We start from the raw sequence: 20,989 nt of genomic DNA on the forward strand, positions 1-20,989 counted from the left end.
GGATTAAAACCATAATGTATATTGGTAAACTTTGACTGACTGACAAATAATTTGTTATTTATGATGCAAGGTTCTTTGTAGATCAGTCAGTCGACAGTCGCCTGCACTGTCGGCTGCAATGTAAAACAAGCCCTGTCTTCCACACAAATGCCTGGCAAGACTGCAGGGGAGGCAGCTTAACATCACAATTCTCCTCCCTGTGTTTCTATGACATTACATATTATACAGTACAAAACACATCCAAGGGACAAAAAAAAACATTTGCCAATTGGAAACATAAAATTATTTAATAGGACCCAACTTTAATGAGTGATACAGAAATGTAATGTTCCTTTTCACCATACAAAAGATAAGAGCTCCCAGGCAATTGTTTGTCTCTGTATGTACGTACATACATGCAAGACACAAACCACCAGGGTCGCATTCAGGAGGGGGGAATTTACTGAACGTTACCGATAGAAATAACAGAATAGAGCTGATGTGATTGCTCACATCAGAGAGGCATGTCGGTTCTACAATATGCATTTCTATCTGAGCGTTCCTTAACGTTGTGCCCTACTGAACGCAGCCCAGAACAAACATTCTCATTGTAGAGAACATCCAATACACAACCATCCTCTCACCCTCAGCACTATAGTTATTATGCCAGTTATGACAAAGTCTCAAATGACACCATACAGAGCACTACTTTTAGCTAGACCTTATACGCAGACATGTAGTTCAGGCCAAAAGTAGTGCACTATCCAGGGGAATAGGGTGGTTTATAAGACACACGCCAAAATAGTGTGCACTTATTTTTTCTTCTTCTCATCTTTCTTGGATGAGGAGTCGCCCTTCTCCTTCTCTTTCTCTTCCTTCTTCTCCTTGTCCTCTTTCTTCTCCTTCTTGCCCTCTTCCTTCTCCTGTCCCTCCTTCCGCTCTGCGTCACGGTTGGAGATCTTGTTGTTGATGAGGTTGTGGAGAGCCACCACTGAGCGGATAAGGGAAGCCAGGTAAACCACCAGCATCTGGTCATTGGTCTTTAGGTAGAAGGCCTTAGTGAACTCCTGCAGGGAGAAGTGGCAGGATTAGGGCATTGTGAATTATGATTAACTAACCAGGGGATTTGATCAGCACAACAAGGAATCTGGTGGAAAATGCCAGGCTACCTGTTCAATGTAATGAAATAGTAGATCCTTCAAACCTGAATGTATTTTATTTGAGAATGAAAATGTATCAATGTGCACTCTTTCCCCAGAAAATAATAATAAATGGTAATCGATTACCATGCCTACCCCCCCTGCCCCTATCTCCCTTGCTCCCACACCCCATCATACCAGTAGGTTGACGTCGGGAAGCAGGTTGAAGACGTCCTGTAAATGGTAAACGATTTGGTGGTTGATGGGAAGCTTGCCTGCAGCCACTCTCTCCAGGTAAGACCTGATGTCCAGCAGCTTGGAGTTGAGTCCTTTCAGGCCATGTACCTGGTTGGTGATCTGCTGAGACAGAGTACCCACTGTTGTGTCCTTGATGTCTCTGTGGACACGAGAATATATCAAAGGAGAATAGAAAAGGATGTCGAATTCAGTGTGGCATTAAACTGGAAGTCAGAAGACTCCCTGAAATGCTTTATTGTACGTGTGAGTAAAAGAGAAAGAAAGATGGGTATGTGGAACGTGTGTGTGTGGTCCAGTTAAAAGATCATGCGTACCTGAGCAAATGCTCCACGCCCACCTCCTCTGCTTCCTCTGCTCCAATCTCACTGGTCACATGTTCAAACGTCTTGGAGGTCGGAGTGCCGTCCTGGAGAAGTAAAGTAACAAGAACTTGTGATCACTTGTATGCCTAGTCCAAAATCAGCCCAGAGACCTCGGGGTTGGCTGGTCCAGGGTTTGACTGATTTTGTCATTTAGACTCATACAAGTCTATGCTCCACTTACATCATGTATTTCCTCCACAGAAAAGTAGGCTTCTGTTGGCAGGCCCAGGTCCTTAGGCTTCACATCAATTATCACTAATACCTGAGAGGGAGAACGTCCCATACAAAACACAGTCATTGTTAAATTCTCTGCTGCATTATCAATACAATTTCATCAGGAGATGGAACATATGTCTTACTGGTATTTATTAATGTGGAATATTTACAGGGTTGAAATCACTTACTGAATTGGTGCAGTATTGCTTGATGAGTTCATTGATGGCAATGTCATTCTTATGTAGTTTAGGACCCGTGTGATACCAGCCCACTATCCTCTCTCTGGCTGGAAAGAAGGGAAAGGTTTGAGAATCTTATAGGATGACTGTAGAAGTCGATGAGACTGAATGTATATAGTTAAAATGTACCAATGTATAGTGTGTTCTCACCATTGACTTTCTTGAACATGCTGTACATATTCTCCAAGTAGTCATGATCCAGGAACCACACTGAATCATCCTTGTCATCCTCATCAAATGGCACTGGAGAAAATCCAATCAATATTGCCTCCAACTACAGGCTTATGTAGCTAAACATTTTGTCATCATAATTACACTGCCGTCACAAATGTTATAAACTAGCCACACGACATAACAGGTTATTTTAGTAACGTTACAAGATTAAAGGAGAAGAACTCACCTGCAAAACTGTTGGACACATCAAGGACTTTCTTATGCCAAGAGCCGAGGAGAACACCCACTACTCGCTTCTGGTTGCCTACTTTCCCTATTCTGTAAAAACAACATAACATTTACACAATCAATACCAAAGGATGTCTTGGAGGAAATCAAACATTTCCTCTAAGACTAAAGTCAAAATAACTACTTTTACCCCGGCACTAGCTAAGTTGGCTATCCTGATACATAAATGACGTTGTGCTCTACGAAACTGACTGATTGTTTTTCAATTATTCAGAAATCAGTTGTTACTTGCTAATACTAACAGGTAGTGAGTGGCCTATAAATACAATCGACTAGCCAAAATTAACTAGTTAGCTATGCTACTGTCATGGCTAACAAATACACAGCTTCATATCAGTTTCTGACTCAGCAGGGTTAGCTGGCTAGCTAGGCCTGGCTGCAACATCATCTAGTACAAAAAGTGGCAAGTTAGCAAAGAGGTAACGAATTGATAGGATTTGGAAACATATTATTAATGACATACCTATTAAAATGATCCACCACGCTGAGCAACACCAGTGGATGGACAACCACATTTTCTACCGCTAAGTCCGGCATTTTGAAGTGTTTGAGGATGAAACCAAATTCTGTGATGCTAGCTGTCTAGCTAGGTAGCTACTTCCTGTCGAATGCCTAGCTACTTCCGTTTCTACGTAGCAACATAACCACTGAATAGAACGCGACGGTAGTGTAGAAGGAATATCTTTGGAAGCTGTTTGCTAGACTACAACAACATTGATTTGACAGCTAACGTTATTCAGCACCTGCAAATATGGTAAAAGTTATTATTTCACTAACATGAAATGTTTTGTCTCAAGTAGTTAGCTAGTTCAATAATAGTTATGTGAAGGAGGTGTTACGTGCAGGCAGGCCAAACAACAAATAGTGATGACTGATGTCATTGCCAATCCATTCATAGCCGCAGGAAGATGTTTTGAGTAGGTGCTGAGGAAGTAAATACAAATCATAGAAAATATGTCACCAGGGAGTGTGACTTAGCCACAGAGGATCATTAGCTTATTTTAAAGCTGTGGCTTGTTTTAAAATCACAAGCATGTAGGTCTATATGCCTAGTTGTGAAGACCTCAATTTGGGCAGAGGGCATGGCAATGGGCCTAGCTGATTATTGAGATGTGGCTGTCAGTGAAAACCAATGCATCTAAAATGTGTGTGAATCTTGGGCTCCCGAGTGGCGCAGCGGTCTAAGGCACTGCATCTCAGTGCAAGAGACAGTCCCAGGTTCGAATCCAGGCTTTGTCACATCTGGCCGTGATTGCGAGTCCCATAGCGAGGTGCACAATTGGCCCAGCGTTGGCCGGGGTAGGCTGACATTGTAAATAAGAATTTGTTCTTAAATTTCACCTTTATTTAAAAAAAAATGTTTAGACAAGGGGAGGGGTATGTGGCGAATATATTGGCATGTCTCTCTCCAGCATGCTTTCAGCTCTCCATAATGTATGGCATTCACCCATAAAATGAATTAAAAGGTTTACACAAATGGTTTATCCATCCAATAGAGAATTCCATCAGAAAAACAATAGTCCAAAACCCCATGCCTCTACCACATGGTTAAAATGTTAGATGATTTACTCTGAGAATTTAGCATGTGAATGGAATGTCATCACTGGTTTGAGTAAAAACATGGGCTTTTTCTAAATGAAATCCATTGAATACAAAAACGGGGACTAAATATATTTATTTACAAAGCTAAGAGACTGAATTTCAGTATCCATCCTCTCCGAAAACAATCTGTTCCTGTTTTCTTTGTGTATTTTGAGTCTTTCCCTTTATAATCGTCATAGAAATGTCTATCCATGTAGATTGATTACCAATATAGGCAATGAAGGATCTGGAGGTGGAAATTACGAAGGTATCAAGTTGATTTTGTTTGGTCCACCGAGCGGAAACACCTAAACGGTACCACCTCACAATGCCAAATATAGAAGCGATACAACCAAGAGCAGTGCAGTCTAAACTAACAAATTAACATTCTTATTTCATCAACACTGTCAAGTACACTAAGGTTCTAATATTGTAGAGAACAATGTAATTTATAATGACATGGGGCAAAGAAAACTAAGTTGACATTCATTTTGTAGCACCCTCTTGAATTTGCCCTGTTTTTCTCTACATTGTACAGCAGTGAGTGAACGCCCTACAGAATGCGCTGAGCTGTCCCACCAATTCATTGTTTTGTCTTGTTTGCCCTTTATTTTTGTCAATTCCCCATTACAAATGTCACCAATAGTACATTTACCGTTAATCCCCATTTGGTTACATACATTTGTTAGTGCATGGATTAATTAGGCCTATAGTCATTTACCATTCTCATTCTCTGAGTGGAAACAGTGTTTGCAGAGTGCACAACCTGTTACACTTGAGAAAATTGTTTTGGTTTATTTCATACCATCACTTTTTTCATTGTATTTTCTGTGTGGTTTCTCTGTCCTACTTCTACACCTGAGCATGCGTAGAAGTAGGCTACCTGGCCTGCTGCACACAAATGTAGGAGGGTGCCCATTTGGGGATTTCTGTTTGTCTTATCACCACTAATAAGGTGAACTTCAGTAATTTTTTCCTCTACCTTTCTTAATCCATTGTGAATGATAGTTCCTCCCAGTATTTGAAAAATCTTTCATACAGTCGTGGCCAAAAGTTGAGAATGACACATATTAATTTTCAAAGTCTGCTGCCTCAGTTTGTATGATGGCAATTTGCATATACTCCAGAATGTTATGAAGAGTGATCAGATGTATTCCAATTAATTGCAAAATGCCTCTTTGCCATGCAAATGAACGGAATCCCCCAAAAACATTTCCACTGCATTTCAGCCCTGCAACAAAAGGACCAGCTGACATGTCAGTGATTCTCTCGTTAACACAGGTGTGAGTGTTGACGAGGACAAGGCTGGAGATCACTCTGTCATGCTGATTGAGTTCAAATAACAGACTGGAAGCTTCAAAAGGAGAGTGGTGCTTGGAATCATTGTTCTTCCTCTGTCAATCATGGTTAACTGCAAGGAAACACGTGCCGTCATCATTGCTTTGCACAAAAAGGGCTTCACAGGCAAGGATATTGCTGCCAGTAAGATTGCACCTAAATCGACCATTTATCGGATCATCAACAACTTCAAGGAGAGCGGTTCAACTGTTGTGAAGAAGGCTTCAGGGCGCCCAAGAAAGTCCAGCAAGCGCCAGGACCGTCTCCTAAAGTTGATTCAGCTGCGGGATCGGGGCACCACCAGTAGAGCTTGCTCAGGAATGGCAGCAGGCAGGTGTGAGTGCATCTGCACGCACAGTGAGGCGAAGACTTTTGGAGGATGGCCTGGTGTCAAGAAGGGCAGCAAAGAAGCCACTTCTCTCCAGGAAAAACATCAGGGACAGACTGATATTCTGCAAAAGCTACAGGGATTGGACTGCTGAGGACTGGGGTAAAGTCATTTTCTCCGATAAATCCCTTGTCCGATTGTTTGGGGCATCTGGAAAAAGCTTGTCCAGAGAAGACAAGGTGAGCGCTACCACCAGTCTTGTGTCATGCCAACAGTAAAGCATCCTGAGACCATTCATGTGTGGGGTTGCTTCTCAGCCAAGGGAGTGGGCTCACTCACAATTTTGCCTAAGAACACAGCCATGAATAAAGAATGGTACCAACACATCCTCCGAGAGCAACTTCTCCCAACCATCCAGGAACATTTTGGTGACGAACAATGCCTTTTCCAGCATGATGGAGTACCTTCCCATAAGGCAAAAGTGATAACTAAGTGGCTCGGGGAACAAAACATTGATATTTTGGGTCCATGGCCAGGAAACTCCCCAGACCTTAATCCCATTGAGAACTTGTGGTCAATCCTCAAGAGGCGGGTGGACAAACAAAACCCCACAAATTCTGACAAACTCCAAGTATTGATTATGCAGGAATGGGCTGCCATCAGTCAGGATGTGGCCCAGAAGTTAATTGACAGCATGCCAGGGCGGATTGCAGAGGTCTTGAAAAAGAAGGGTCAACACTGCAAATATGGACTCTTTGCATCAACTTCATGTAATGGTCAATAAAAGCCTTTGACACTTATGAAATGCTTGTAATTATACTTCAGTATTCCATAGTAACATCTGACAAAAATATCTAAAGCAGCAAACTTTGTGGAAATTAATATTTGTCATTCTCAAAACATTGTCTTGACTGTACACTATCCCCCTTCATAATCACCAGGCATCGGTGTGAAAGAGCAAAATGTCATGTTCTGAGGATCCCATAGGCCTATATCGAATGGAGTTGTCTTAAAATACATGAACACATTTCCCTTTGTGCAAAAACAGCTATGTTTGTCGCATGCTCACTGGTGCTGGAAACTGAGAACAGGCTAGTTGATATAACGTTGCAAGTTCTCTAGCGACAGCGTCGGGCTGTACCTTCATATATACAGTCATTGGGCTGGACACAGATTTGATAGGCTACCATGGTCCACTTCACTAGGGATAGCTCAAGACCGATAGAAAAGGCAGACAGGCCTAGGGAGATGAATAGTAGAGATGACAAATAAAATGCAGGTTCTTTCAAATTGCATTCTATTTGTCACGTGCTGAATACAACAGGTAGACCTTACAGTGAAATGCTTACAAGCCCTTAACCAACAATGCAGTTAAGAAAAAAGGGTTAAAGTATTTACTAAAATAAACTGAATGTATAAAAAAAAAAAAAAAAAAAAAATGGAATAACATATTTAAACAATAAAATAACAGTAGCAAGGCTATATACAGGGGGTACCGGTACTGAGTCAATGTGCGGGGGTAATATGTACAGTTCCAGTCAAAAGTTTGGACACACCTACTCATTCAAGGATTTAAAAATATATATATATTTTCTACATTGTAGAATAATAGTGAAGACAAACTATGAAATAACATATGGAATCATGTAGTAACCAAAAATGTGTTAAATCAAAATATATTTTGAGATTCTTCAAAGTAGCCACCCTTTGCCTTGATGACCGCTTTGCACACGTGGCATTCTCTCAACCAGCTTCACCTGGAATGCTTTTACAACCATCTTGAAGGAGTTCCCACATATGCTGAGCACTTGCTGGCTGCTTTTCCTTCAGTCTGCGGTCCAACTCATTCCAAACCATCTCAATTGGGTTGAGGCCAGGTCATCTGATGCAACTCTCCTTCTTGGTCAAATAGCCCTTACACAGCTTGGAGGTGTGTTGGGTCATTGTCCTGTTGAAAAACAAATGATAGTGCAAACCAGATGGGATGGCGTATCGCTGCAGAATGCTGTGGTAGCCATGCTGGTTAAGTGTGCCTTGAATTCTAAATAAATCACCGACATGGTCACCAGCAAAGCACCCCCACACAATCACACCTCCTCCATGATTCACAGTGGGAACCACACATGCGGAGGTCATCCATTCACCTACTCTGCGTCTCAAAGACAAGGTGGTTGGTACCAAATTTGGGCTCAGACCAATGGACAGATTTCCACCGGTCTAATATCCATTGATCGTATTTCGTGGCCCAAGTAAGTCTCTTCTTATTATTGGTGTCCTTTCGTGGTTTCTTTGCAGCAATTCGACCATGAAGGCCTCATTCACACAGTCTCCTCTGAACAGTTGATGTTGAGATGTGTCTTACGTGAACTCTGTGAAGCATTTATTTGGGCTGCAATCTGAGGTGTAGTTAACTAATGAACTTATCCTCTGCAGCAGGAAGTAACTGTCTTCCTTTCCTATGGCGGTCCGCATGAGAGCCAGTTTCATCATAGTGCTTGATGGTTTTTGCAACTGCACTTAAAGTTTCTTCAAAAGTTCTTGAAATGTTCCGTATTGACTGACCTTCGTCTTAAATGAGGGACGGTCGTTTCTCTTTGCTTATTTGAGCTGTTCTTGCCATAATATGGACTATCTTCTGTATACCACCCCTACCTTGTCACAACAACTGATTGGCTCAAACGCATTGAGGAAAGAAATGTAACACCTGTTAATTGAAATGCATTCCAGGTGACTACCTCATGAAGCTGGTTGAGAGAATGCCAAGAGTGTACAAAGCTGTCAAGGCAAATGGTGGCTACTTTGAAGAATCTCAAATATATTTGATTTATTTAAAACTTTTTTGGTTACTTCATGATTCCATAAGTGTTTTCATATTTCATCATTTATTCTACAATGTAGAAAATAGTAAAAATAAAGAATAATCCTGGAATGAATGTGTTTCCAAACTGTACATGTAGGTAGAGGTAAAATGACTATGCATAGATAAACAGAGAGTAGCAGCAGTATAAAAATGAGTGGGGGGTGGGACAATGCAAATAGTCCAGGTAGCCATTTGATTAGCTGTTCAGGAGTCTTACGGCTTGGGGGTAAAAGCTGTTAAGCCTTTTGGACCTAGACTTGGTGCTCCGATGCCGTGCGGTAGCAGAGAGAACAGTCTGACGTGAATGACTGGAGTTTGAAACATTTTTGGACCTTCCTCTGACACCGCCTGGTATGGAGGTTCTGGATGGCAGTAAGCTTTGCTCTAGTGATATACTGGGCCGTGCACACTACCCTCTGTAGTGCCTTGCAGTCGGAGGCCAAGCAGTTCCCATACCAGGAGGTGATGCAACCAGTCAGGATGCTCTCCATGGTGTGGACAGCTCTCAAACTGCTTCACTACAGACCTGTCTGGGGCGTCCTCGGTTCTCCTTTTTCTGTAGTCCACAAATCATTTCATTCATCAGGATATTTTGTGTTTTTATTTTTCGGCTTTATGTATTTTTACTTAGTTGACAATTATAGGCCTACTGATACATTGACGTAGGCTCTCTTAGTTCTATGCGTTCATTTCTTTAGCCACCAATCATTGTGTCCATATAGCAGAGGCTGGTCCACTAGCATTAGTGGAATTTTTACTTTTAGATGTATCATTTTAATTCCGATTTGTATTTGTAACCACTTGACAAAAATATTTTAAATGAATGCACATGAAAATCAGAATTGCCACGCAGATCGGTAGAAAAAAATTGTAAGCTTCCCCAAACTTAACTCGCGCGCCACCTAGTAATATACCATCGTCAACAGAGCGCACATTTCTTTGTATTGCATAATTACAACAGGTGTGTGAGAGAAATGACGAGGGGTGTTGTTACCAAGATTGTGCCTATTAAAACTGAGCAAATGGACAGCAATGCGATCCATCGCGGAGAAAAGCGCTCACCTCGATCCAGCACCAGCTGGTGGAAAGCACCACTCACTGTGTTGCTTGCTTGACTAATGGGCTAGTACACCTACGTGTTTGACATAGGCAAGAGCAGGCCTGCGAACCGAGGGCGAGAGAATGCCACGTACCTTATTTGATATTGTTCCCATTCCCTTTTTGCCAAGTTTAGAATTCTGAACTAATAGAAAATAATGTGGAGAACTTGCGAGCATTACTCTAGATCACTTGATATCCACCACAAGGGTGAGAAAAGAGGGAGCGAGAAAGAACCGACTTAACGCAAACTGCAGCACCTTCAGCACCCGTACTTCCCGTGGCTATGAACCCATTGCACTTAAAAAAATAAAAAAGGCAAATCAGCAGTTGCTACATCAATTTTTGGACAAAAATTTATGAAATGTACCTATTGATTTTTGAAGAATATGACTTAAGTGCCTCATGAGCTTAGTTCAACTGACATACCCCACCAGTGCCCAAAATATAACCTTGTTTTACGCCAATGTTTGTAAAGAGAGTAAATGTCAACAAACACTGTTTAGCCTCCTCGTATGAGATACACATAGTATACTTTGTCCAACGAAATGCTTACTTGCAGGTTCCTTCGCAAGAATGCAACAGTAAGAAATAGTTTTTTAAAAAGTAAATAAAGAACACACAATGGCAGTAGAATAACACTTTTTTTTTGCATGTACAGTGCCTTGGGAAAGTATTCAGGCCCCTTGACTTTCCACATTTTGTTATGTTACAGCAATCTACACACAATACCCCATAATGACAAAGCGAACAGGTTTGATTGTTTTTGCAAATTTATGAAAAAAACAACCTTATTTACATAAATATTCAGCCCCTTTGCTATGAGACTCAAAATTGACCTCACATGCATCCTGTTTCCATTGATCTTCCTTGGTGTTTCTCCAACTTGGAGTCCACCTATGGTAAATTGATTGGACATGATTTGGAAAGGCACACACCTGTCTATAAAATGTCCCACAGTTGACAGTGCATATCAGAGCAAAAACCAGGCCATGAGGTCGAAGGAATTGTCCAGAGCGCCGAGACAGGATTGCGTCGAGTCACAGCTTTGGGGAAGGGTACATGCCGCATTGAAGGTCCAAGAACACAGTGGCCTCCATCAATCTTAAAAATGGAATATGTTTGGAACCACCAAGACTTCCTAGAGCTGGCTGCCCAGACAAACTGAGCAATCGGGGGAGAATGCCTTGGTGAGGGAAGTGACCAAGAACCTGATGGTCACTGATAGAGCTGCAGAGTTCCTCTGTGGAGATGGGAGAACCTTCCAGAAGGACAACCATCTCTGCAGCATTCCACCAATCAGGCCTTTATGGTAGAGTGGCCAGAACTCAGTAAAAGGCAAGACAGCCCGCTTGAGTTAGCCAAAAGGCACCTAAACACTCGCAGACCAAGAGAAACAAGATAATCTGGTCTGATTAAACCAAGATTGAACTCTTTGGCCTGAATGCCAAGTGTCACATCTGGAGGAAACCTGGTACAATCCCTACGGTGAAGCATGATGGTGGCATGCTGTGTGGATGTTTTTCCAATGGCAGGGACTGGGAGACTAGTCACAATCGAGGGAAAGATGAACAGAGTAAAGTACACAGGTCCTTGATGAAAACCTGTTCCAGAGCGCTCAGACTGAGGTGACGGTTCACCTTCCAAAAGGACAACGACCCTAAGCACAACGCAGGAGTGGCTTCGGGACACGTCTCTGAGTGGCCCAGCCAGAGCCCGGACTTGAACCCGGTCTAACGTCGCTGGAGAGAACTGAAAATATCTGTGCAGCAATGCTCCCCATCCAACCTGACAGAGCTTGAGGGGATCTGCAGAGAAGAATTGGAGAAACTCCCCAAATACAGGCATCCCAAGCTTTTAGCATCATACCCAAGAAGACTCGAGGCTGTAATGCTGCCGAAGGTGCTTAAACAAAGTACAGAGTAAAGGGTCTGAATACTTAAGTAAATGTAATCAGTTTTATTTTTTATAAATTAGCAAAAATGTCTAAACCTGTCTTTGCTTTGTCATCATGGGGTGTTGCGTGTAGATTGAGGGGGGGGGGGGGATGTGTGTGATGTCAGCAGTGATGTGTGATAAGGTGTGGGAAATCAGAGCACGTGATCAGTCCAGTTCAAGTGTTCTGCAGTCTGATGGCATGTAGATAGAAACTGTCTGAGCCTGTTGGTATCAGACCTCATGCTCCAATTCCGTATGCCTGGTGGTAAGGGAGAGAACAGCTCGTGGCTGGGGTGTGGTGTCCTTGATAATGCTGTGTGCCTTCCTCAAATACTGTTTCAAGTAGAGGTCCTGGATGGGTGGTGATGTTCTGGGCCATTTTCACCAACCGCTGGAGGATCTTGCTGTCGTGGACGGAACAATACCCGTACCAGGCTGTGATGCAACCGGTCAGGACGTGCTCGATGGTGCAGCGGTACTATTTGGAGAGGACCCGGGGCGGCATGCCGGATTTCTTCAGCCGTCTTAGGAAGTATAAATGCTCTTGTGCCCTCTTGACAAGAGTGGTGGTGTTGTTGGTCCATGACAAGTCCTCGGTAAAGTGAATGCCGAGGAACTTAACTTGTGACTCTCTCTACTACAGTCCCATTGATGGGGATCGGGGAATGTTCCCTCTGCTTCCTGAAGTCAACTCCTTTGTTTTGCTGATGTTGAGGGAGCGGTTGTTATGACAATGGCAGTTCACTTACCTCCTCCCTATAGGCTGATTCATCGTTGTTGGTTATCAGGCTTACAACCGGGGTGTCGTCAGCAAACTTGATAATGGAGTTGGTGTCGTGCAAAGCCACACAGTCATGGGTGAACTGGGAGTACAGCAGAGGACTTAAGACACCTCTGGCCCCCCACAGATGTTCCTCTTGTCCAGATGTGTTACTGCTGTGTGAATAGCGATGGAAATGGCATCTTCCTTGGATCTGTTGGAGCGGTAGACAAATAGGAGTGGGTCCAGTGTTCCTGGCATGCTGGCCTTGATGTGGGCCATGACCAGCCTCTCAAAGCACTTCATGATGACAGAGGTGAGCGTGACGGGGCGATAGTCATTTGGGCATGTCACCTTTTTCTTGGGCACTGGGACGATGGTGGTCTCCTTAAAGCAGGTGGGGACTACAGCCTGGGACGGGTTGAATATGTCAGAAGTTTACCGCCAGCACACACTCAGAGGACGCGGCCAAGCTCGTCTGGGAGGGATTTTCCTTTCCACATGCGACTTAAGTCGGAGTTGTCGAACAGTCTGTATTGTCTTTTTGCGTCCCTAATGGATTTGCGGAGCTCGTACCTGCTTGCCTTTTATGCGTCACACACCACCAAGTTATCGGGGTTTGTTCCGCTGACATTGAATGCTGCGGTACTGACTCAGCATTGTATGTATATCTCCGTTCAGCCAGGGTATTTGGTATGTCTGGATTGTTATTGTGGGTACAACGCCATCAACATATTTGCTAATGAAGCCTGCGACTGACAATGTATATTCCTCAATGTTGATGGATGAGTCCTGGGTGGATGAATCTTTGAACATATTCCAATCAGTATTCTCCAAACAATCCTGCGGAATTGAGTCTACCTCTGTCCAGCGCCTCACTATTCTCTGTGTTGGTGGCTCTCTCTCTCGAGTTGCTGTGTGTAGGAAGAGAGAGACGTGATCTGATTGGCCGAAGTCGGGGATGGCTTTGTACACGTCACGGATGTTTGTGTATACATGGTCAAGCACAGCAGATCCTCTTGTAGGGAAGGATGGTGACATGAAGAAAACGGGCTTGGTTAAAGTCACCCACGACAAGATGCAGGGTTTTATTTGTCAGTTAAGAACAAATTGTTATTTTACAATGACTGCCTACCCCGGCCAAACCCACCCCTAACACGGACGACACTGGGACAATTGTGCGCCGCCTTATGGGACTCCCGATCATGGCCGTTTGTGATACAGCCCGGGATCGAACCAGGGTCTGTAGTGACACCTCTAGCCCTGAGATGCAGTGCCTTAGGCCACTTGGGAACCCGGGGGAGAGGATTCTGCTGGCTAATGATCTTGTACAGTTCGATGAGTGCTGCCTTGGTGTGTGACTGTGGCGTTATGCAAACAACTGTGATAATAACACATGTGAATTCCCTCGGCATATAGTGGGGTATTTCAGCATCAGAAACTTCAGGTCAGGTGAACAGGAGCTTGAGAGGTTTTCAACTTCGGTATACCAGGAATTGTTTGAGGAAACATACCCCCGCCCGACTCTTACCAGAAGCCGCAGTTCGATCCAGTTGGAATATGGAGAAGTCGTCTGGTTGAATAACAGAGTTGATTGTATTGTCTGTAAGCCAAGTCTCAGTAAAAACAAAGACACAGCATTCCCTGATGTCCGTCTGCAATTGAAGCCTTGCTCGGAGTTCAAAGTTTATTTTCCAGCGATTGGACATTAGCCATCAGGATACTAGGAAGAGGAACATGATAAAAAATATAATTTTGATATCATGGATGGTCAATCTTTGCATCCATAGCTCGGTCTTTAAATTTGGTTACATTTCTACAGCCCCATCCCCCCGCTTTTCTACCAAAACAGTGGTTGGGATTCGCTTTATCGTTTCAACTGCTGATTGCCGCTTTAACGATAGCTTGCTAGATAAATGTTAGTAACTACACTACATGACCAAAAGTGTGGACACCTGCTCGTCAAACATCTCATTCCAAAATCATGGGCATCAATATGGAGTTGGTCCCCCCTTTGCTGCTATAACAACCTCCACTCTTCCTGGGAAGGCTTTCCACTAGATGTTGGAACATTGCTGCGTTACTTGCTTCTCTTCTATTCAGCCACAAGAGCATTAGTGAGGTTGGGCACTGATGTTGGGCGATTAGGCCTGGCTCACAGTCTGCGTTCCAATTCATCCCAAAGATGTTCGATTGGGTTGAGGTCAAGGCTCTGTGCAGGCCACTCAAGTTCTTCCACACTGATCTCAACAAACCATTTCTGTATGGACCTCGCTTTGTGCACCCAGGTATTGTCATGCTGAAACAGGAGGGTCTTCCCCAAACTGTTGCCACAAAGTTGGAAACACAGAATTGTAGATAATGTCATTGTACACTGTAGCATTAAGATTTCCCTTCACTAGAACTAAGGGGCCTAGCCCGGACCATGAAAACAGCCTCAGACCATTATGCCTCCTCCACCAAGCTTTAGTTGGCCCTATGTATTCAGACAGGTAGCATTCTCCTGGCTTGCGCCAAACCCAGATTTGTCAGTCTGTCTGCCAGATGGTGAAGCATGATTTATCACTCCAGAGAAAACGTTTCCACTGTTCCAGAGTCCAAATGCCTCAAGCTTTACATCACTCCAGCCGACGCTTGGAATTGTGCATGTTGATCTTAGGCTTGTGTGCGGTTACTTGGTCACGGAAACCCATTTCATGAAACTCCCGTGAAACAGTTGTTGTGCTGAGACAGTTTGGAACTCGGTAGTGAGTGTTGCAACCGAGGACAGATGATTTTTACGCACTTCAGCAGTCCCGTTCTGTGAGCTTGTGTGGCCTACCACTCTTAGACATTTCCACATGACAATAACAGCACTTAGTTGACTGGGGCAGCTCTAGCAGGGCAGAAATTTGATGAACTGACTTGTTGGAAAGGTGGCATCCTATGACGGTGCCACGTTGAATGTCACAGCTTATCAGTAATGCCGTTCTACTGCCGATGTTTGTCTATGGAGATTGTATGGCTGTGTGCTCAATTTTTTTTTACACCTTTCAGCAAGTAGTGTGGCTGAAATAGCCAAATCCACTAATTTGAATCCACTACTTCTGGCGCCGGAAAGAGATGGCTGCCTCGCTTCGCGTTCCTTGGAAAATATGCAGTATTTTGTTTTTTTACGTGTTATTTCTTACATCGGTACCCCGGGTAATCTTAGGTTTCATTACATACAGTCGGGAGGAACTACTGAATATACGATTAACGTCAACTCATCATCGTTCCTACCAGGAATATGACTTTCCCGAAACGGATCCAGTGTCTTGCCTTCCACACAATACAATGGATCTGATCCCAGCCGGCGACCCTGTGCGACGCCGAAAAAGGGGAAAACGTGGCGGTCTCGTGGTCAGGCTTCGGAGACGGGCACATCGCGCTCCACTCCCTAGCATACTACTCGCCAATGTCCAGTCTCTTGACAATAAGGTTGATGAAATCCGAGCACGGGTAGCATTCCAGAGAGACATCAGGGATTGCAACGTGCTCTGCTTCACGGAAACATGGCTAACTCAAGGGACGCTAACGGAGTCGGTGCAGCCAGCTGGTTTCTCCATGCATCGCGCCGACAGAAACAAACATCTTTCCGGTAAGAAGAGGGGCGGGGGGGTATGCCTTATGATTAACGAGAAGTGGTGTGATCATCATAACAACACACAAGAACTCAAGTCGTTCTGTTCACCTGATCTAGAACTCCTCACAATCAAATGTCGACCGCATTATCTACCAAGGGAATTCTCGTCAATCATAATCACAGCCGTATACATTCCCCCCCAAGCAGACACATCGATGGCCCTGAACGAACTTTATCTGACTCTTTGTAAACTGGAAACCACACACCCTGAGGCTGCATTCATCGTAGCTGGGGATTTTAACAAGGCTAATCTAAAAACAAAACTCCCTAAATTCTATCAGCATATCGATTGTGCTACCAGGGCTGGAAAAACACTAGACCATTGTTACACTAATTTCCGCGACGCTTATAAGGCCCTCCCCCGCCCCCCTTTCGGAAAAGCTGACCACGACTCCATTTTGTTGATTCCAGCCTACAAACAAAAACTCAAACAACAAGCTCCCGCGCTCAGGTCTGTTCAACGCTGGTCCGACCAATCTGAATCCACGCTTCAAGACTGCTTCGATCACGCAGATTGGAATATGTTCCGCATCGCGTCCAACAACAATATTGACGAATATGCTGATTCGGTGAGCGAGTTCATTAGGAAGTGCATTGACGATGTCGTACCCACAGCAACGATAAAAACATTCCCAAACCAGAAACCGTGGATTGACGGCAGCATTCGCGTGAAACTGAAAGCGCGAACCACTGCTTTTAACCAGGGCAAGGTGACCGGAAGCATGACCGAATACAAACAGTGTAGCTATTCTCTCCGCAAGGCAATCAAACAGGCCAAGTCTCAGTACAGAGACAAAATCGAGTCGAAATTCAACAGCTCAGACACAAGAGGTATGTGGCAGGGTCTACAGTCAATCACGGATTACAAAAAGAAAACCAGCCCCGTCGAGGACCAGGATGTCTTGCTCCCAGACAGGCTAAACAACTTTTTTGCCCGCTTTGAGGACAATACAGGGCCACTGACACGGCCCCCTACCAAAACCTGCGGGCTCTCCTTCACTGCAGCCGAGGTGAGTAAAACATTTAAACGTGTTAACCCTCGCAAGGCTGCAGGCCCAGACGGCATTCCCAGCCGCGTCCTCAGAGCATGCGCAGACCAGCTGGCTGGTGTGTTTACGGACATATTCAATCAATCCTTATCCCAGTCTGCTGTTCCCACATGCTTCAAGAGGGCCACCATTGTTCCTGTTCCCAAGAAAGCTAAGGTAACTGAGCTAAACGACTACCGCCCCGTAGCACTCACTTCCGTCATCATGAAGTGCTTTGAGAGACTAGTCAAGGACCATATCACCTCCACCCTACCGGACACCCTAGACCCACTCCAATTTGCTTACCGACCCAATAGGTCCACAGACGACGCAATCGCAACCACACTGCACACTGCCCTAACCCATCTGGACAAGAGGAATACCCATGTGAGAATGCTGTTCATCGATTACAGCTCAGCATTTAACACCATAGTACCCTCCAAACTCGTCATCAAGCTCGAGACCCTGGGTCTCGACCCCGCCCTGTGCAACTGGGTCCTGGACTTCCTGACGGGCCGCACCCAGGTGGTGAGGGTAGGTAACAACATCTCCACCCCGCTGATCCTCAACACTGGGGCCCCACAAGGGTGCGTTCTGAGCCCTCTCCTGTACTCCCTGTTCACCCACGACTGCGTGGCCATGCACGCCTCCAACTCAATCATCAAGTTTGCGGATGACACTACAGTGGTAGGCTTGATCACCAACAACGACGAGACGGCCTACAGGGAGGAGGTGAGGGCCCTCGGAGTGTGGTGTCAGGAAAATAACCTCATACTCAACGTCAACAAAACAAAGGAGATGATTGTGGACTTCAGGAAACAGCAGAGGGAGCACCCCCCTATCCACATCGACGGGTCAGTAGTGGAGAAGGTGGAAAGTTTTAAGTTCCTCGGTGTACACATCACGGACAAACTGAACTGGTCCACCCACACAGACAGCGTTGTGAAGAAGGCGCAGCAGCGCCTCTTCAACCTCAGGAGGCTGAAGAAATTCGGCTTGTCACCAAAAGCACTCACAAACTTCTACAGATGCACAATCGAGAGCATCCTGTCGGGCTGTATCACCGCCTGGTACGGCAACTGCTCCGCCCACAACCGTAAGGCTCTCCAGAGGGTAGTGAGGTCTGCAGAACGCATCACCAGGGGCAAACTACCTGCCCTCCAGGACACCTACACCACCCGATGTCACAGGAAGGCCATAAAGATCATCAAGGACAACAACCACCCAAGCCACTGCCTGTTCACCCCGCTATCATCCAGAAGGCGAGGTCAGTACAGGTGCATCAAAGCAGGGACCGAGAGACTGAAAAACAGCTTCTATCTCAAGGCCATCAGACTGTTAAACAGCCACCACTAACATTTAGCGGCCGCTGCCAACATACTGACTCAACTCCAGCCACTTTAAAAATGGGAATTGATGGAAATTATGTAAAAATGTACCACTAGCCACTTTAAGCAATGCCACTTAATACAATGTTTACATACCCTACATTACCCATCTCATATGTATATATACTGTACTCTATATCATCTACTGCATCTTGCCATCTTTATGCAATACATGTACCACTAGCCACTTTAAACTATGCCACTTTATGTTTACATACCCTACAGTACTCATCTCATATGTATATACCGTACTCTATACCATCTACTGCATCTGCCATGCCGTTCTGTACCACCACTCATCCATATATCTTTATGTACATATTCTTTATCCCTTACACTTGTGTGTGTGTGTGTAAGGTAGTAGTGTGGAATTGTTAGGTTAGATTACTGTTGGTTATTACTGCATTGTCGGAACTAGAAGCACAAGCATTTCGCTACACTCGCATTAACATCTGCTAACCATGTGTATGTGACTAATAAAATTTGATTTGATTTGACTAAGTCCACATACCTTTGTAAATATAGTGTAGCTAGCTAATGTTAGCTATGCTATTGGTTGTCAGTAGGAATAGCTAGCTAATCAGCTGCTTGATGTCTTGAGTCTTGGTCAGACTTTTATTTTTTTACATTTAACTAGGCAAGTCAGTTAAGAACAAATTCTTATTTACAATGACTGCCTACCCCGGACGACGCTGGGCCAATTGTGCGCCGCCCTATGGGACTCCCAATCACGGCCGGATGTGATACAGCCTGGATACGAACCAGGAACTGTAGTGATGCCTCTTGCACTGATATGCAGTGCCTCAGACCACTGTGCCACTCGGGAGCCCAAGTGAGGCAACGCTGCTGTACTGACACTTTATTTTCTTCCATAAACAGGCAGAAGTCGAAGAAACACTAAAGAGAATTCAAACTCACAAAGGTGTAATTGGAACAATAGTTGTTAATGCCGAGGGTAAGCAAGACAACACTGAAGTAACAGCATCCCTCTCTACAATCCCATGTTTACATCCCCTTATAGGAGCTGTAACCTATAGCCACAACATGATGATTACTTTTATTTGTCAGGGACCACGTACAACATGCCATTGTACCAGATTTAGCTAGATTGCTAATTTTCATCTGTAGCCCCTGGGCGTCAGACATACCATTTGAATTTATGTAGCAAGCTAATTAATTAGTAATAGTCTCATCACTTCTCTATTATAAAGTTGATGCTGTGTGTTGGTCTTTCTCAGGTATCCCAATCAGAACTACCTTAGACAACTCCACCACGGTGCAGTATGCTGGTCTGCTGCACCAGCTCACTATGAAAGCCAGGAGCACAGTCCGAGACATCGACCCTCAGAACGACCTGACCTTCCTCCGCATCCGCTCCAAGAAGCATGAGATCATGGTGGCACCTGGTGAGTGTAGCAGAGGTGGTTTAGGTTCTCAAGGGACGCCCATCCACGTGAAGATCATCTATGTATCTGACATGTTGATATTGTGCTCATCATTTGATTCATTGTTAATATTTAAAATGTAATGAAACACATTTAGGGATTTTACAGTTTCTCCTCCTCTCTTTTCCAGACAAGGAGTATCTATTGATAGTCATCCAGAACCCCAGTGAATAGCCCCAGGAGGTTCCTGTGAGAGTCAGGCAGTAGCTCCTCACACACTGATCTTTGTCTCTGTTAAGAATATATGTTTTGTTAAACTGGACCACATATTTTGCTTTGTGCATTTTCTCCTTTTTCCACTCTGTAATATGTTTCCTTATTCTATTCATTCTCCTTCTTAGCCATTGTCATTAATAAAAAAAATTGGGAAGAAACAAGGACGTCATAACAATTGGAGCATTGTGTATGTCCTATTTTCCTATGTCCCGTGCCCTCCCCTGTATGTTGATATGAATATAGTCTATGTAAGGAGGGTAGATTAACTCAGAATAAAGTAATTCAGATTCAATGTAGAAGAACTGAGGAAGGTCAATGTGTCAGAGACAGAGCTGTAGTGTATGGTCAGAGTAACCACTGAGCAGCAGTATCAGACATGTTTCATTCAACTGTTTGTTCTAAAAGAGCTTCCTGGGGCCTGATTGAGTTAGCAAACTGTCCAAAATGGTTTGAAATAAGTATTTTTGGGGGAATTATAGAATTAACGAAGTATCAATGACTTAACAACCCATGTACAAATGTAGCTTTCTTAATCAGAAAATCAAAGTCGTGTGGCTGTTTTATCAAAGTTGGCTGGCTAATTTAATAATTCTGCTTCCCAGAATACCCCACTCTGGTATAAATCTATGGTGTGGACTAAAATCAATTACCAGATCAGGCCAGCAAAGGGCATATGTGGGCTGTCACAGC

The 20,989-nt window shown here is 44.2% G+C and overlaps 2 protein-coding genes across 2 annotated transcripts; one reads left to right on the forward strand and one right to left on the reverse strand.

Moving 5' to 3' along the window:
- Positions 1-268: 268 nt before the first annotated feature.
- LOC139540069 (26S proteasome non-ATPase regulatory subunit 7-like) lies at positions 269-3,258 on the reverse strand. The gene is made up of 8 exons (XM_071343617.1): positions 3,119-3,258; positions 2,594-2,685; positions 2,344-2,436; positions 2,143-2,240; positions 1,920-2,000; positions 1,691-1,782; positions 1,317-1,515; positions 269-1,046 (listed from the first exon to the last, which is right to left on the reverse strand). The coding sequence occupies exons 1-8, from the start codon at positions 3,190-3,192 to the stop codon at positions 792-794; spliced, it is 984 nt and encodes a 327-aa protein (XP_071199718.1). The 5' UTR covers positions 3,193-3,258; the 3' UTR covers positions 269-791.
- Positions 3,259-3,275: 17 nt separating this feature from the next.
- On the forward strand, positions 3,276-20,457 carry LOC139540072 (dynein light chain roadblock-type 2). The gene is made up of 4 exons (XM_071343622.1): positions 3,276-3,409; positions 19,518-19,593; positions 19,877-20,044; positions 20,214-20,457. The coding sequence occupies exons 1-4, from the start codon at positions 3,407-3,409 to the stop codon at positions 20,255-20,257; spliced, it is 291 nt and encodes a 96-aa protein (XP_071199723.1). The 5' UTR covers positions 3,276-3,406; the 3' UTR covers positions 20,258-20,457.
- The last annotated feature ends 532 nt before the right edge of the window (positions 20,458-20,989 follow it).

Source organism: Salvelinus alpinus, chromosome 15 (assembly GCF_045679555.1).
Source record: "Salvelinus alpinus chromosome 15, SLU_Salpinus.1, whole genome shotgun sequence".
NCBI lineage: Eukaryota > Metazoa > Chordata > Actinopteri > Salmoniformes > Salmonidae > Salvelinus > Salvelinus alpinus.

Bases quoted from the DNA above. Each gene is read 5' to 3' on its own strand.
- LOC139540069 (XM_071343617.1), bottom strand. From the start codon at position 3,192: ATGCCGGACTTAGCGGTAGAAAATGTGGTTGTCCATCCACTGGTGTTG. The intron at 2,001-2,142 runs GTAAGTGATTTC...TCTCCCTCTCAG, and splicing joins AGCAATACTGCACCAATTCA to GTATTAGTGATAATTGATGT. The intron at 1,516-1,690 runs GTACGCATGATC...TCGTGTCCACAG, and splicing joins GGCGTGGAGCATTTGCTCAG to AGACATCAAGGACACAACAG.
- LOC139540072 (XM_071343622.1), top strand. The intron at 19,594-19,876 runs GTAAGCAAGACA...GGTCTTTCTCAG, and splicing joins AATAGTTGTTAATGCCGAGG to GTATCCCAATCAGAACTACC. The intron at 20,045-20,213 runs GTGAGTGTAGCA...TCTCTTTTCCAG, and splicing joins TGAGATCATGGTGGCACCTG to ACAAGGAGTATCTATTGATA.